At 34.2% G+C, this 17365-nt stretch overlaps 2 protein-coding genes and 1 long non-coding RNA gene across 5 annotated transcripts; all 3 read right to left on the bottom strand.

The window, feature by feature from the left end:
* Positions 1–722: 722 nt before the first annotated feature.
* LOC105254696 (sodium channel protein Nach) lies at positions 723–3483 on the bottom strand. Of its 2 annotated transcripts, XM_011263531.3 has the most exons (9): positions 3079–3483; positions 2744–2960; positions 2356–2613; positions 2134–2281; positions 1802–1879; positions 1447–1668; positions 1186–1370; positions 996–1099; positions 723–932 (listed from the first exon to the last, which is right to left on the bottom strand). In XM_011263531.3, the coding sequence occupies exons 1-9, from the start codon at positions 3362–3364 to the stop codon at positions 814–816; spliced, it is 1617 nt and encodes a 538-aa protein (XP_011261833.1). In that variant the 5' UTR covers positions 3365–3483; the 3' UTR covers positions 723–813. The 2 variants fall into 2 exon arrangements, with proteins under 2 accessions (XP_011261833.1, XP_025266050.1); XM_025410265.1 differs by having other exon boundaries at positions 723–1099.
* A 346-nt stretch (positions 3484–3829) lies between these two features.
* On the bottom strand, positions 3830–8600 carry LOC105254691 (cAMP-dependent protein kinase catalytic subunit PRKX). The gene is made up of 5 exons (XM_011263525.3): positions 7314–8600; positions 5779–5941; positions 5142–5405; positions 4436–4766; positions 3830–4263 (listed from the first exon to the last, which is right to left on the bottom strand). The coding sequence occupies exons 1-5, from the start codon at positions 7402–7404 to the stop codon at positions 4117–4119; spliced, it is 996 nt and encodes a 331-aa protein (XP_011261827.1). The 5' UTR covers positions 7405–8600; the 3' UTR covers positions 3830–4116.
* Positions 8601–11138: 2538 nt separating this feature from the next.
* Positions 11139–14141, bottom strand: LOC112638454. 2 transcript variants are annotated; one of them, XR_003123004.1, is made up of 4 exons: positions 13612–14141; positions 12586–12780; positions 11432–12215; positions 11139–11364 (listed from the first exon to the last, which is right to left on the bottom strand). It is a non-coding gene; the product is annotated as an uncharacterized LOC112638454 (long non-coding RNA). The 2 variants fall into 2 exon arrangements; XR_003123003.1 differs by having other exon boundaries at positions 11139–12215; positions 13612–14135.
* Between the last annotated feature and the right edge of the window lie 3224 nt (positions 14142–17365).

Below are 17365 nucleotides of genomic sequence, written 5' to 3'. Positions count from 1 at the left end.
AATTACTTGCTTGTTTTATTCGAAATTTCTAAAATATTCTTCGCGATATAAATATCCACCTTCCCATCCACGAAGTATCTTCTCTTTTTCACGTCGTCTTATTCAACAATTTTTATGTCTCATATATTCGCGAAATTAAATATCAAATTTATTGATCTTTAACTTTATATCAGGCTTTTTATTTTTTTATGCCATTTCTTTCACGTTCATAAATCTATCATATCTGTGATTCTCCGAAACATATCACAATTTTCATTATATCTGCATGTTTCTATTTCGAGAATATCTCTTATAATATTGCCAACATTAATAAACAGGTGTGCACAGGTGATGATGAAAAATATACTAAACGAGGTATATTTTGTGAAAATTAGTGCATCACATTATATAACAAAGACTAAACCTGAAGAAGGATCAAAAGTTACTATTATCCATATATTTGTAGATTATTTTCTCTACACAACTTGATTCTAGAGATCATCGGACATGATTATAGGACTCGTAATAGATCTTTTCACGGGCGTGGACTTAAATGTTACGGTAGCGCTCCAGTAACCGCTCGAAATAGATCTAATCGTTCCAGATTTGTGATGCTGACGATGCGATATTCGTGTGCCTGGTGTCCTGAAAGACGACACGTATGTCGACGGTGGCAATCATTTTTCGCACAATTATTTTTCCGATGATAATAAGATCGAAATATTAAAGAATTGCGTAATAGATGGAGTTACATATGTAGTTCTTTATTTTACGTACGATATAGGTATTAATAAAATTCCTCTGGGTATTAATAAAATTCTTGGTCGATGATGATTATTTTGATTTCTTTTCCTTATAATAAGAACGAAAAAATAATTCGATAAAGTAAAAAATTTCCACGGCGCTTATAAAACTAGCACCCAGTAAAAGACTAAATATGCCGCCCACGGACGCTAAAAAAATTTTAATTAAGATTTTAGAATCTATTCTTAAAATAGAGAAACAATCATTTTTACCTAGCAAATATAGTTCATCAGCAATTGGTATTGTAATCGTTTCCATAACTGTGTCGTATCCAAAAAATACTCTTAGAACAGCTTGAGAACTTGTAATATTTTTGCTGAAATAAATAATATATATATAGAAAAAAGAAGAGAAAAAAGCAAATATTTCAAGTAATTTTTTCATTATTTAATTATAACTTACTAAAATGGCAAAATATTAGAATTGTCATCATCATTTAGCAAAAGCGAGGAAGTTCGTGTTTCGTAATACACATTCCAACATGGATTCTGACATTCACACGTAAAATTTTTTGTATAGGTATTATGAAGGATCCGTATACGTTTCGTATTGTTATAGAGGCATTCGAAATCGCGCCATTCGCAGATCTGCAGGCATTATATTAAAACATGAAGCTACACATGTGTTGGAAAAGACTTCTTTTTGAAAAAAATCTCAAGTTACTCTTAAAGAATATTTATCTGCTACGGGTGCATAGTAATATGGTATGCAACCACAGATTTCTAGAACAGCTTCGATAGAACAACTAGTAAAACAATTTGAATATCGATATGCAGGAAAATATTTTAAGTTATTTTTGTCTATGCAAATCGGAGTCCATCCACCGCGAGAATTTCGACGATAATATCCGGGGAGATTTCGCTTGGTAAATGGAACTATAGAGACCTACATATAAAATAAAATCACAAAGTAGTTAGATATTATACAAGAAATATCGTAAAAAATGCTTAATCATTTTTTTTTATAATGTCGTGTAGAAAAATTTTACAAACATATTTTTGTAAAAATATTTGATTACCCGTAATTCTTCGCTTGCTTGCAAAAGTTGTCTAGTATATATGGGTCCGACGTATTCCAAAGGATGATGGCAGTATATCTATTTTAGAAAATATGTTCATACATATATTTATCAATATATAATTAATGTACATTTTGAATATATGCAATTGAAAACATATAAAAAGCAAATATCTCCATACAAATGGTTTATGTGACTATAAATACATTTCTTGGTAATATGTAAAAATAAAATTATTTTGCATAATGCCATATTAATATGCATAATTAATGTTAAATTAATATGCATGTTAATGTTAAAAGTGTAGAAATGAAATAGTTAATTTTTTATACCAAAAGACCGTAGGAATTTGTTGAATATTTCACGTTTTTATCTCTCCCATTATGGCTATTGGGCAACAAATCTCGTTTCACAACAACGGTAAGACCGGCTCTTGGTCCAAATAACATAGTTGTGCGAAGATCGGAGTCCTTCGTGATCCTAATTCGAACGAAACAAAACTACTGCATGAAACAATTATATCAATTTAAATATAATTAAATGAACATAATTACTTGTCGGTTCGTATATCATCTTCGAGAACATAATTAAAAGAACAACATAGACCTGAGTAAGCATAAGATAATTTGAACAATTCAGTACAATTTTTTTCATCGCCATCCCACCAACAGATCTCAAATAAATCTTCGCAAGGTCGCATAAGTTCTAAGAAATTTATCAATGTTAAACGATTTATTTTTAACAGTGCGTCCAAATCGTTTATGTACTTCCTATTGCCAAGTACATGTTCATTTGCAAATGATGGCCCATATCTGAGAAAACATGAAAATTTGTTATTAATTATAAGAGTTTACATATTATCAAAGATGTTTTTTTTTTTTCAAGAATTGATGTTATTTGCTTTTGTGTAAATTATATACATTATTAATGAAAAATGCATACTTGAGTAGTAATTTTGCCGTTTTGTTACTCATATTGGGTGGTAACTGCAAACTTCGCAATACTTTTTCCCGCCTTGTACTTGGTGGAAGTACTAATGGACAAACAGTAATAGCTGGGAAAGGAATTAAAGCAACTGGGGCGTGATATGATTCAATGACAGTGCGAGTTGGATTATCTCTGTAACGTATCCAAGTTTTCCGAAACATCCAAATTACAACTAAGAGAAAGAAATCGCTTATATCGGATGAATCTTAATACACATTAAATGTATTATTGCACACTTATAATTAAAATATAGAATATTTTTACATGTAAAGCATATATTTGTTACTTACACGCTAAACTGCTGATCATGATAAAAGTCCAGAAAAGCTTCCCGAGGATAGTGGATTTTATTTGTAACTTGCCAAGATATTTCACGCCATGTAGCGAACTTTCATATAGATATTCTTGCAGAAAGCGACGAGCAATTTGTTTTGTACTTCCTGTTATTTCATCGCCATACGAATCGATGTTTTTGCGCTTGAGTGATTTATTGTCTATTCTCTTCGAGATTTCTATTTGATCCACTATAATTCTGTTTACTGCATGTTTCTTTTCCCGGGAAACGTTTAACATCATGATGCAGACACACTAGAACACTCTCTTCTTAATATTCTCCCGATGATCACTGTCGCAGAATGCTTCGCTTAATGTATCGACAATGTTTTTTCTACGTTAAATTGCTTTATACTGTTGTTTGACTTGAGAATCATGTTGATTTTATCGCTCGTAAAAAGCTATATTGTTGTAATCAAATATGCAAATGTCGCATGTCAAGATTCACTTTACATTTTTTATACTTTGCAATATTAATCAAATCGATGAAAAACTATTATATTTTATTACCAACTAAAAAACAGTATGTGTCTTGAATGGTTTTATTTTCTGATAATCACTGAAAGTATAAATCGATTTTATTTAAAAAATTTAGAACGCAATATAATATACATAGCAACATAAACTAACTTGTAATTTTTAAATTATTTGATAAGAGAATTATTATATATAAAATATATAAATTCGTCAAAAAAATTCGTCAAAAAATTCATCAAAAAATTTTCCATCTTTATTTACAGAATTTCACGAAAACAATGAAACGGAATAACTAATCTAGAGAACACACACACATACAAATAAATAAGCAGCAACCAAATATAAAAAGTTATATATACAGAATAGAAAATTCATTATCAAACATATATCAAGTAACATCAAATTATTTGATCACGTTTGTTCTATATCGCAGAGTGAATTCTTCTATCTAATGCACATAGTGCCTTGATGAATTTGTGTGCAAAATATTGTGATTTAATGATATTATCTTATTATTGTCAAAAATCTTGAAAAAGAGCCAATTGATCCGGTGGTAAAGGTGGTTGGGAACGCCAGTCGGTTTCAGGATAATCATCGAAACAGCTTGCATCACCTGGCGTTTTCACACGTGGCCTTATCGGAGGTGTCAAGGCTCTTTGCGGTACCTGTGAATATGGATCGATGATTTAACAATTTACAGGATATAGACGCATGTATACGCGCGCGATAAAACTAAATTAAATATTAATAAGATTAAATATTAATTTTTTTCATTTCTATGTTTTATTTAATTTTGTATTGCATCACATGAAATTAATTAAATTGATATAAAATTACCAGAGGCCACTCGACTAATTTAAACCATCGATGCCTTTTGACGTCTTCAGCGCCCTGCCTCATATTTCCTAATCTTTTCGTTCTGTCAGCGACTAATAATTTCTTGATGAGATCTTTCGCGATAGGATCCATGTGTTTTGGCCATTCTATCCTACCGCTCAGGATCTTTTCATAGATTCCAAAAGGATTATCGTCAAAGAATGGTGGATACCCCGCCAACATTTCATATATTAAAACGCCTAATGCCCACCAGTCTACGGCTTTGTTGTGTCCCTTGCTTTGAATTATTTCCGGCGCCAAATATTCTGGAGTACCACACAAAGTCCATGTCCTAAAAATAGATGTGTTAAAAAATAGATGCACATGGTCTCTATCAATGTGATTTGAATTTTTTATGTACAAGAATTAATTACTATAAAATTTATGTACAAAAATTGAAATTAAAAGGAAAAGTAATATAAAAAAAGGAATATTAAATATATATACATAACAAGTTTTTTAGGATATTTGATATACTATATAAATAAATAAATATATATATATATATATCAACTATTAAAAATTACATATTTTAATATACAAAATATTAAAATACTTAGAATAAATAGAATATTTTTTTATTTTTATATTTTTATCTTTTCCTGAAAAAGCATTTTATCAACAAATAATTTATTTTTCTAAAGTATTCTTCTTTTAATTGACCCACCTATCTGTAAGTTTTTTCGAAAAGCCAAAATCAGTGATTTTCAGGTGGCCTTGACTATCAAGAAGAAGATTCTCAGGCTTGAGATCCCTGTAAACTATGTGTTTACTGTGTAGATATTCTAAAGCACAAACTAATTCGGCTGCATAGAAACAGCTTGTAGGTCCGGCGAACCTTCCGGCTGCTCTTAGGTAAGAAAAAAGTTCTCCGCCGGCAACAAATTCCAGTAGCATGTATACCCTGGCTTCATCTCTGCCACTCCATAGCCTGAAAAGACGATAGATTTGAAAACAAGCTAGATTGTTACGCGAGCAAAATCTCAACTTTCGCTCTTCTGATTGAAAAAGCATTTTCCCTCGCGAGAACGCATCGATTTCTCTCGCCTCTATCCAACTGTTTAATCGCGATGCGGTATAAACTAGTCATCAGCATTTGTATGTAACATTTGTACACTCTTTCTAATCTTGACAACGTTTTAACGATCTTCGCATAGATCTTTTCCTTGATTGACAAACGCATGAATTCTTTTATCGATATTATTACATCGTACATTTAAATAATAATAGGGAATAATTACAGATTATTTTAAAATAATGTATTTTTTTATGTGTTTAATAATAATAACAAATATAATACTTACATGTTGACAATAAAAGGATGTTTAACTTCTTTCAGAATTGTAATTTCATTGCGCACATGTTCAACTTGTTTCAACCTGATCACGTCGACCATGGAGAGGATTTTCAGAGCGAGAGGTGTTCCATTGTGACTGCAAAGAACTACTCTGCCAAATGTGCCTGTCCCTAGAAATTGTATCGAAACTTGTAGATTATTATTAATTTGGATTTGCGCGACTTTATTTGTATCTTAAAATCTTATAATCTTATATAATAACAATCTTTATATCATCAAATTAAATTTATAAAAATGTTACCATGCTTCTCTTTGACGCAAGATGCTATTCATTAACGAATTATGCTCCGTTTTTATAAATGAAATTCAGTACAATAATGATTTCACGAATAATAATTATACTTGTCATTGTGGAATGTTATTTACTCGAACCGATTATTGAAGTGACTGTTAATTGCTAACGTTCTTGGCATTCATCTTAATGTTGCAAGGTATGCTCTGTTTAATGCACTTTCTCACGAATGTGCAGATGACTCGGTTGTTCTAGTTAACATACCGTGACTAATTAGCGCGCGCACAAATGAGCCCTGGCTAAATTAAACCCCGAAATTGACCGTCACATTGTAGCAAGATTTAGCATATTTATACGCATATATATTGTTCCGAAAGAGAGCACGGTTTGTATCGAGTAGCGATGAAATTGGCCGCGTAACAAAAACGGCACGATACATACACGTCGTCTACCTACAGCTTCGAACAGGTGTCAACGACGAAATGCTTCCGGTGATGGCGTAATCGCTTTAAATAATCATGCGACGGATACGAATTTAGATATAACGTCGCGTAAATGGTCACGAATAAAAATTGACCGTGCAATACAGGAGATTAGGCGTTTAAAAAATAAAGAAAAAAAAAGAAATTTTAAAAATTAAAGTTTCTTTTTTTAGAGTCGCACACACATTATAATTTATCTCACGAATACAGGCTAAAATTAAAAAAAAGAGAGAGAATTTCGCACAAACACACATATATATACATATATACACATGGATCGAGTATCTGCAATTTTCTGACTACTCTCCCACATAATTTCGACTTCAACAAGCAGTTAAATATACACTGGATACCCTCTCACTCTCCGGTGTCCTACTTCCTTACTTCAAGAACGATACGCTTTATTCCTTTTCGCTTGTTTATCTTAAACTCGCGATTCAAAATATTATTTTTTAATTAATTTGATTGTATTGTATCTTTATTGTTATATATATCTATACAATTTCCTATCGATAATTTCTTGTATTATCAAGTAAAAAAATTTTTTTATTTGTAATTTTATATAAGAGTTTGTAATCTTTTATAAGTATATTCAAAAATTAAAATAAAGCAATTAAAGATTTAAATTGATTTATTCCAACAATTAAAATACTTTCACATATTATACAGGTGAGAATTATCATTAAATAAAAATTATAACAATTGTATCTACAAGGAAGCATATTTTTAATTATCTTTTTGATTAGGATAAACACATTTCAGACTTACCGATAGTTTTGATCATTTCCAAATCGTCAATGTCGTATCGCGGTGGATCCTCTTGAGATCCCTCATCATCGGATGTAGTATCTCCCGACATCGTTTACGGAGTACTGTCAAGCCGAGCTTCGTCAGAGAAAGTTTCTAATTTATTTCTCTCTCGACACGTGGAAAGAAGAAAGGAAACCCCCAGTTCAACGTTCCACACTGTGATATTCTTAGATCACGTACTGACGACGACTCGTTCTCATATCTGTTCTTCGTGACCTCTGCTCTTAACGTCGTTTGTGAAGTTTTAATTAATTGTCAATGTAATGCAGAGGTAAATTCAAATAAATAAAAATCACTAAGCGTTTTAATTGTCTTTGGAAATGTAACAAGTGTTTTCTGAATTCCGTTAAACTCTCCTGAAAAATTTTTCTTTAACACGGTCAGTATTACTTTCAAAAAGTGCTCCCCTAAAGTACTGCTCGACTGCAAGTCGAGACAGATGTTCGTGTCAACGATTGTCCTTCTCTCTGCCTCTCACTCGGAATGAAATTGTGTGAATAGATTTTTCATAAATATCATTTACCAGTGTCAAATGTGTACTGCAATAAAACGCATGTTTGAATATAGAAAACGAGTTTGCTTTCTATGTTTTCATGCACGGCAATGCGTAAAATCGTTAAACGATTTTGTTAGCGACTTTTATCTCTAGAAAGGAAGAGAAAGAAAGATAGAAGGAGTAATGAATAAAAAAATCGAATCTCTCCGATTAAATATTCTGGAAAAATATAAATTGCAAATGTGAATGTTGTTGCAGTTCTTGCTCAGGGATATCGCACGTGTATTTACAATGAGAACGACAGCAATCACCGTTCACTTATTCAGGTATCCCAGATACAGACTTTATAAGTTCGCTAAACAAGCCGTCATTCTTGATTTTAACTTCAATGCATTTTACACTGCACAATTCTGAACTTTGAAATTTTCATGATTCAGAAATAACACATTAGTTAATTTTGACATGTAACAATTGAGTATCGCACGTGCGTAATTGCCTGTTATTGAACCGTATGCTTCCCAGAAACGTCAAAACTACACCAACACCAATGCGATTTCTAGCAGCAAGTGCTTCGAATGTATATATATATCGCAGCAGAATTTTTGTTTCTCATTCATCAAATCAATCGATTTAATGATGGACTTAATAGTGATCTCGAACTCTGACTAAAGGATGATTATTATGTCATCCGTGGACCCTGCACAACATGCGATGCAGATGCCAACCAGAACTAAACTGGTCACCGAGGGATCTCAAAAGGCTGTCTATCCTATCCTTCTGTTGCCCCCTCTCTTTCCTTTGACCCCCCATCCCCTATTCGCTCCCACTTCGCGCGTGCTCTCGCTGAACATCGCATCTGCATCACGTAGAAGAGATTTATAGAAATCGTGATCGATGTTCGGAGATCGACGCGAAATATATGGATTTCTTCGAAACAAAAGCGAAAAGCTGTAGCCAATAAAGCCAGCGCAAAAATACGAATCGTTGGCTCTAAATTATGGTCGATCTCGTCTTGGCACACGTCAATATAAGTATACGCTTGCGTCAATCTCCATAAATACAGGGACAGCTTTTATCAAAGTTTATTTTGAAAATCTCGAGATTAATCGCAGTGTCACCTTTTTTCCAAGCGGATGAATCCGATATGCTAAAAGCTGTTTTATGAATCACTCTGAACGATGACTATGATTCAAAATTTTGAACGATATACTCATCGAAAAGAGAGACTGCTGCCTCGAAAAAAAAGTTGACAAATCTCTTATCAACGTATTTCACTGAAACATAGCGACAAGTTAAAAATCTTCTGTGAATCAAAAACCATCATGGACATCCTGAAGCATCCTCGTACCGTTTCATAAATCGATTATATGCCATTGGCTGTTGAAAAACGGTCGGAGCGAGTTTTGCTGACGATCGAGCGATTCCTTCGAATTTCGACTTATTTTTGAATTTGGCGATCGTCCAGATGCATTTTGCCACCGACGCTCGACGTCGCGATGACTGACGATACCTATTGGGCCCCGCTACCAATAAGCCCCCATAAATCGCGACTTTTATATTTATCGCTATGCATTCTCGATCCGCGAATATATTGAAAGCACGACATCGAAAAAAAAACATCATTATCAATGAAAGCAACGCAAACATAATTTCTAACAATTTCATTGATTCGAGGTCGTGAAAAAAAGTCAGGATGCGTAATAGTAAATTACCGTCACGAGTTCATGACTACATCCTTTCATAACTGATATTTGACGTTTCATGATGTTGTGTTTAACGTCAACATCTGTGCGATTATTATGTAACAAAATAATACAGCATAAAGTTGTAAACGAGAATTGCATGTTACGTATTGCGTCAGCTTGCTTAATAAATTATTAGCTTACACCTGTTTTAATCATACAATATGACGATTGAACTTATTTACGCGATTGAACTTATTTAACTATTTTGTCAACATACTTTTCTGTCTGATAAAGCTTGAAAAATTATCGTTGCATGTCGATCTTGTATTGCTGTGTTTCGTTCCATAATACGTGGTACATAATTACAGAGACTAAACTAAAAATAATAGTTTCCCGGAAACTCCATCGCGCTATACCATTCGATGCCAAAACGAGAGAATATAAGCCTTAATAATTATATATACCGGCTCTGTACAAGTATATTCCGAAATATCCTGTGATTATGAGACAACGGTCGATGTCTTTACGAATGAAATAAGCAAATGTGTACTGAATTATGTAAATGCTTTGGTCATCGATTACTTAATGAAATGCAACAATAGAACTACGGTTACGTAGCTGATCGGATTTAGAGATAAACTCCGTCTATTGAAACATGTGTGATCTTTTTGCTAATTACATACATTTTTAAAATATAAATTGTGCGAAAAAAAACAAATTTATATGATTCTCAATGACACTTATCTAGAAATGTACTGACATTCTTGATGCAAGTATATATTTAACAAGAAAATGCATTTCGAAAGAGGTGTCTGATGCTAAGAAAGAGAAACTGACATTCGAAACTATTTTTTTATACAATCGTATCGTTAACACTCAGACCAGGACATCAATATTAAATGACTGCCGCCATATATCAGTTAGCAGCAATGTTTACGCTAACTCAAAAAACAAATGTGTTTTATGTTTACGAGTTTCGCCAGACGGATGCTTTTAACGTCACTTTACAGATGCGAATGAGGCTTCAAAACTATCATCACAATCGATATATTTGTTGTAAAGTTCTGATTTTAATTCTAAGTCAATATTAGCATTCGCGATGACCATGATCGAAGATTGATGGCCAGTAAAACAACCGTGAAAACAACGTGCAAAATGTGATCAACGTGATCAATTAAATACATTACCAGAGACAAATAGTTTGGTTGTCAATATTTTTACTACAGATCTAATTCCCTGATCGTAATACATATAAAAATTTACTTTTCGAAAATTTATATTAAAAGTTTATGCTGAAAAATATAAAAGTTTATTTTTCAAACTTCTATTTACTTTTTTAAAGATAACTAACCGTGAAGAAACAGATATTTCAAATTTCCACAATTTGTTTCATCTATTAAAGTTCTCACATTTCATTCTGTTTCTATAAAAAATATCTAAAAAATTCTAAAAAATATCTTATTTATTTTAAGTTTCTAAAAAATATCTTATTTATTTTAAATTTTGTAGTAAAATAAACTTTATAAAATTTGTCAATGTAATGAACTAGGATCAGAGACACTTGTCTCTTTTGTTTTTTTAAAAAATTTATCAGTCTGATTCTTGGATTCATTTACTAATTGCGTTATTGGTACACATAGATGATAATGGTTCTCATGTTATGAACATCACGTTTCTTCTTGTTTGAAACAAAACGTTTGCATGACGATGTCAAACTGTAAAAATGTCTGTATCTATCTTTCAAGGACAGCGAGTCTAGGAAGTCGTTGGTCAGCATGATGTCAGCATCGCCCACGATTTCTGGATGTAGATCAATTCGTGTGGGTATCTAGAAATCAAAAGAATAGATACGTCGTTCAAGAATACGTTACCGCAAAATTGCCTCATTGCTATACCATTGTTAATCCTTCTATCTTTGCCAAACTTGTACGTTCAAGCGTCCAATTTTCTAAACGTTGCATCCGCTGTGTCATTGATTAATGTACTTCGTTAGGTTTGACATCTCCGACAACTTCATTATTTTCTTCCCTTGAAGCTACGATAATAAAGACTATAGAAACGAAGAGATTTGTAGGCATGCTTCGTGTCTGCTTCATGCTTTTCTCAATAGTTACGAAGCCGACATTTTCCATAGCCTAACAATGATTAGCATGAGTCATCGACCTACCTTGTACTAGTATATACGATGCTCAAGTGTGCATCTACATATATACGGATAAATTTCTTATTAACCATATGTAATGTGAAATATGATATAATGATTCGACCAATTTTCATTCCCAAGTTATTTGTTCAGAATTACAAGACGATTTTCAATAGATTTGATGAATAGTATTATTTTTTATTTGCGCACAATTGAAGAAATTTTTATTAAAAGAACAAGATTTATCTTTGCTACGTTCATCTAAAGTTCGTGTCGCGAGCTATCTCAGACACGAACGTTTGTGTACGTGTATGTCGTGATGACTGCTTATAGACACGCACACACGTACGCAAAAGAGAGACAGGCGAAAAATATACACGTGCGTGTAGCTAATCGGAGGTTCCCAGGGAGCATGAAGGTTTCGCTCCGTGTTTTCAAGCTTCTACAAGCGATCCCACGGCGACTTCCGGTTCCGCGCGTCGACTTATCCGCTTCCCGTTGCTACGACAATTTTCCGCGAGTATCACGCAGGGGTGCTAAAAAAAAGTAATAACGCTGTTATGTGCACGCACAGGTTACGCTTCGTTTCTTCATGCAAGGATCCAATGTTTCAGAATTTTATCGTTCACTGTTAATTACACATGCTGCGTTAATTATACATTAATTCCAATGAAATCTCTCGCATCGTTATGAATTATGAATGAATGTAACTACGAAGTTTTCGCGATATAAAGAAGTACAATCGGATGAAAATATCTCAACAACTTGTTTATTTATAGAAAAATGCGCTATAGACCCCAACATGGAAAAATGTGAACGACCGAAAGATTTAACGCAGAAATGAGACGTTACGTGTTTTTCTTTCCAGCCCGTTTATATCACGCTCAACATGGCACAGGTGCTTACCTGGCGAGTCAGGATGCAGCCAGGCCTGTCCGTTCGTCTGATCGTCGTGCAACTCAACCTGAAACCGGAAGCGCCGCTTTCTGGCCTGCTGCCCACGAACAATGAGATCGAGAGAGATTCCTGGGAGGACGTGAGCACGATCGAACTACGAGGTGTTTTATCGACATCAAAGATCGAAAATATTCATTTCTCCAGCTGGAAACATACGAATTGAAACTTCACGTCCAGTTGCATAAGTCGTGCTTAGAATATCGCGTGCGTACTTACTTCCTGTATTGTTTCAAATTAAAAAAATATTAGATTAATTTCTTTGTTTTATGCTTATTTAAATTTGCTTTATATAATATATGTTAAGAATTTTGTCTAACATTTTTTTTAAATTTATTTCTCAGTTAATTCATAAGTATAGTACACGTTTGCAGATATATTTGACGAGAAAATAACTTTTAAAAAATGGTTGATAAAGCATGGTTACCGATATTTTCATAAGTATGGTAGACACACCGTGATACCGTACAAAGCGACACGGAGACAATCGAGAAAATCTTTTCACGGCCACTATCGTCACGTGGCGCGCGTACGTGCAGCAACAGGTGTGACGCAACAGGTAATCAAATGCCGGTATTACGATTCGCTCTTTGTCGAATCTACCGACTCTATTTCGTGCTTATCTACGATTCAAGATTACATCCCCTGCGTATTATTTTTTCATGATTATTTCGAGAATCAGTGCGAAACTTACCGGTTATCCTTACCCGGATACTATTTAGAGCATATATCGTGTACTTTTCTCTTTCTGCGCTTATAAATCGACTTAATATACTTTTTCTAAGAAAAATATAATAATTATAAAAATCAAATTGATAGAAAAATCGAAAATATAATTTATAGAAAAATTAAAAATCAAAATTATAGAACATGGAAAAGGAAGAATACATTTGATAAGTTAATCATAAATCATATGCAAGCAATTTTACGTGACGGAGTAACTCGAAATTTTACAAAATTTCTTTACGTATATATTACCTTATTCTCGATCGAAATTCCGCACGAGCATAGGCGCGAAGAAACTTCTATAGAGCTGTCGTTGCTTTTTCCGCAAGAAATGACGAAGAGTGTGCGCATTGACTTGCCTTAGTCGCGCGACAGGTGGTGTGTGACATGACTTAAGCCGCGTCGCGAATCTGTCTGAGGACCTTGACGTGGCCTTTTTTTTCACCGGACATTTTCTTCTTCTTGCCTGTCCGTTTCCGGTTGGTCCTGTCTTCCCTCCGTTACGCTTCTCTCTTTGTCTCGTCGTCGTCGTCGTCGTGGCCGCTACCAGCATTTTGCTCGACAAATGCGCTTCTCCGTGACTATCATCCGCGACGCTTTGCGGTACGTTCTTGCACAGGAGGAGGTCGTTGCTCGTTGCCAAGCGGTTGCTTGCCACGTGTACGGACGGCGCTTCCGCGACTCGAAAAATAAAGGAAATAGGGACGCGCGAACTGCTGGTCGTAATAGTTGCATTACAAAAAATCTCGGTTTGTCTCAATTTATCACGTCAGAATGTTGATTATTTCTCAAAAACAAGAGTACAAAATTTTTAATCAGAATTTAAAAAATAGAGACTTGGGACACAACTTGCATCTCTCTCAAAGATTAATGTGAAAAAAATGGACAGATTATTATATTTAATATTTTGCAACTTATATTGCAAAGGAGTAATTTTTTGCTAAGTCTAATTATTAAATTAATTAATAATAATATTAGTGATTACCATGGAAATTTACTTCGAAAGGACTTATAAGAATCTATAGGATTATAATTATAATAACTTGTGACGAAATGAGATATTCTTGCCTCTCGTGTGATTGATACATGGAGCGAACAATATTCGAACGAGTTGTTCGACCCACGTATGAGTTTCTCCAATACATACGTGTTTGATGTTTATAAACCGATAGCGAGCGTCGATGGATGTTTAGTGCCACGAAGTGTGCAGAAGAAAATGATTTTCTGGGCTTATCGCGTCGTGAAGCCGGACGCTGTGTATGACACGGGAGCTCCACGGGCTTGTTGCTTAAAATTCCCCGTGAATTCTTCCAGTGCCATTTACAGAATCCAAGCCAGTAGACAAGCCAGAAAAATTGAGGAATTTTCCGTCTCGAGTGTGTCTTTCTATTGAAACTTTGACAAAAAAATTTGAAATTTATATCGATCATCTTCTAATGATCGATACATCAGTAACATCTGAGAGAAACGCCATGTTGCACGATTCTCTAGATATTCACGATCGATAAAAGTCGTTTGTATCATTGAAACTTCTTTGCGAGACCTGTTATATTTTCTAAATATTGAGAGCTGTCCTCTATCGCACAGCTATTGTCGATTCGATGTCGCATTGAAAGATAAGTCCAGAATAAATCAAGGTGAAAAAATGTAGCAGCATAATAAAGATTGAACGATTGAAGGTTGAACGATTATAACGAAGTGATATAGAACGAATTATTAATCTCACGAAATACAATTGCGACAATGCAAATGAATCTTGATATTAATAGTCCAATAGTTAAGATTTACTTTGAAAAATTTCGAATCACAAATAAAGGATCCTGGAATCAATTTGATTCGTCTTCGCGAAGCAAAACAGAACTCGTAAACGAGAAAACATAGTCGGAGGAAACGATGAAGTGGAATCCTTGGAGTTCATAGTTTGTCGATTACTCCTTTCCCCCTTCTTGTTCTTCCGTCATGGATCGATGACTCTTCCCGGAAGCCGTGTCTGCTAGATCTCGCGGAGCGCGTTATGATTTGTTCTCCAGGTGTTCTCCACGCTCGTCCTTCAAACTCTTGTCTTAAGTCTGTCTTTCTTTCTCTACTCTTACTTCTCTGCTTCTCGACCTGCTCGCTCTCACCCACACAATCATTCCCACCTATTCTCTTTAGGTTCGATCAGCGCCGTGCTGTCGGGTTCTCCATGTTGGAATATGCCTCCTGTCCTCTTCGTTTTTTCCTTAGGCTGTAATCTGAAGTATCCATCTATCTCTTTCTATTTCTCTCTTTCTCTCTCTTTCTCTCTTTATTGTCTTTTCTAGTTATTTCTCATCATTATATCAGAAATTACATAGCCTCCTCTAGTTAGAGGTTTATTAATATACTTAAAGTTGATTCTTCCTTGATGAAAATTTTTATTATTAGTCGTAACTAATTTCAAATGTTCTGTAGTTAAGAGTATATTTTTCTGTAGTTAAGAGTATATTTTTGATACAGTATTTTACTTCGCGATATAATATAATCAATTTTACTAATGATCGAAAGAAAAAAAAAACTCAAAAAACCCAAAAAACATGTTAGCTATCGTTCTTTCGTGCTGAGGTTCCTTTTTTGCCTCTTTAATGAGTAATACAGTCAAACGGTTACGGATAGTGCGGTTTAATTTCATTGGCTTCATACCAATTAAGATAAAATTGATCCGCGACCGTCGAAAATGATCGAAATGAAATTCACGCGCCGAAATCAATTTTACGTGTAACGCGACGAAATAATTTATTTATGAAATGAGAAAGCCAATATATATGTACGAGAGAATATAACACGCGTTTCTTCAAGTTTTCCCGTCTGGTTCTCACGATTCGAATCTTCTCAGTGCGCCGTGTATATAGTTGCGATTCTTCGTCGACTATCTGCAAGTCTCTCTGTTCTCAAGCCATTCTTCCGGTCATGCCATCATTCTGGTTCTCACGGTTTATTCGAACATCGAGAAACGCGCTACGGAAATGATGGCCGCTTGCAGAAGCCTTTTAATACGTCACGGTTAAATACACTACATAACAATTGTGTATTTTAAAAATAATCTGACTGCATTCCTCCGTTTAGCGACTCGTGTAACCTCACTGAGAGATCTTATCGAATCTTCAAGTCTCTTAAAGAGAAACATAAAGTATATTAGTTGAAGTGTTTCATTCTTCTTCTCATTCAACGAAAAATATATTCTGTTTTCTAGCATAATCTGATAATTCTGGTACTTGACAAAACTGCAGTCGTTAAAAATAACTTATTTATATAGAAATATTGTGTGTGCGAATGTTCTTACTGCAAAACAGCTTATGAATACATTTAATCATATAAATTGTATTCGAATAATAAATACTGTTACGCATATATATATGATGCGAAATAGTAAATAATAAAATATTAATACTATTAAAATAAATACAAATTAATACTATTATTTAATTTCTTATCATTTCTTTAATATTTACAGTACAAAAGTAGAAACTCTTTATGAAAATATTATTCCTGCTACAATCAAGATACGTTATAACAAGATATAGATTTTTTTCTTTGATAAATGCAAACTTGTGGGATTATATCAGACGTAAAATTTGTATTGCCTTGCAAATTGAGACGCAGCAATTGTATCATCAGACAGTGCCCATTGATTTGTATAAATCAAGATATGCAATGATTGCGAAAATGCGCGCGAACGCGTGTCTCGGACGTGTTTAAGCCCCCGTTTCGCGATCTCGTAACTCTTCGAACAGGTTCTGTGTGACCTCGACTTCTCTTCTCGTTGGAATGTCCGCTTCTCTTCGTCTTTCCTCCGTCTTTGATCCGTGCTACAATTTGCCGCGCGATCCTGATTGCTCTTCCGTGTTTCGATCGACGCACGATGATGAGTCTGTATCGAAGGCACGTGATTAAAGGAGATATTACATGGGCGGTCAATTCGTGAGACCGTCATTCTTAAACTACCTTATTAATTCACATTCGTTGTGTAATAATTAAAGCCAATGAT

Source organism: Camponotus floridanus, unplaced genomic scaffold (genome assembly GCF_003227725.1).
Source record: "Camponotus floridanus strain SB8 unplaced genomic scaffold, Cflo_v7.5 scaffold30, whole genome shotgun sequence".
In the NCBI taxonomy this organism is placed as follows: Eukaryota; Metazoa; Arthropoda; class Insecta; order Hymenoptera; family Formicidae; genus Camponotus; species Camponotus floridanus.
The sequence above is the reverse complement of the archived record's forward strand: the minus strand, read 5'-3'. Positions and strand labels throughout refer to the sequence as shown.

Coding starts and splice junctions, on each gene's coding strand:
- LOC105254696 (XM_025410265.1), bottom strand. CDS start 3,364: ATGATGTTAAACGTTTCCCGGGAAAAGAAACATGCAGTAAACAGAATT. Junction 2,614..2,743: donor ACGGCAAAATTACTACTCAA/GTATGCATTTTT, acceptor ATGTTTTCTCAG/ATATGGGCCATCATTTGCAA. Junction 2,282..2,355: donor GATGATATACGAACCGACAA/GTAATTATGTTC, acceptor CGTTCGAATTAG/GATCACGAAGGACTCCGATC.
- LOC105254691 (XM_011263525.3), bottom strand. CDS start 7,404: ATGTCGGGAGATACTACATCCGATGATGAGGGATCTCAAGAGGATCCA. Junction 4,767..5,141: donor TCGAAAAAACTTACAGATAG/GTGGGTCAATTA, acceptor ATCTATTTTTAG/GACATGGACTTTGTGTGGTA. Junction 4,264..4,435: donor AATTAGTCGAGTGGCCTCTG/GTAATTTTATAT, acceptor CCATATTCACAG/GTACCGCAAAGAGCCTTGAC.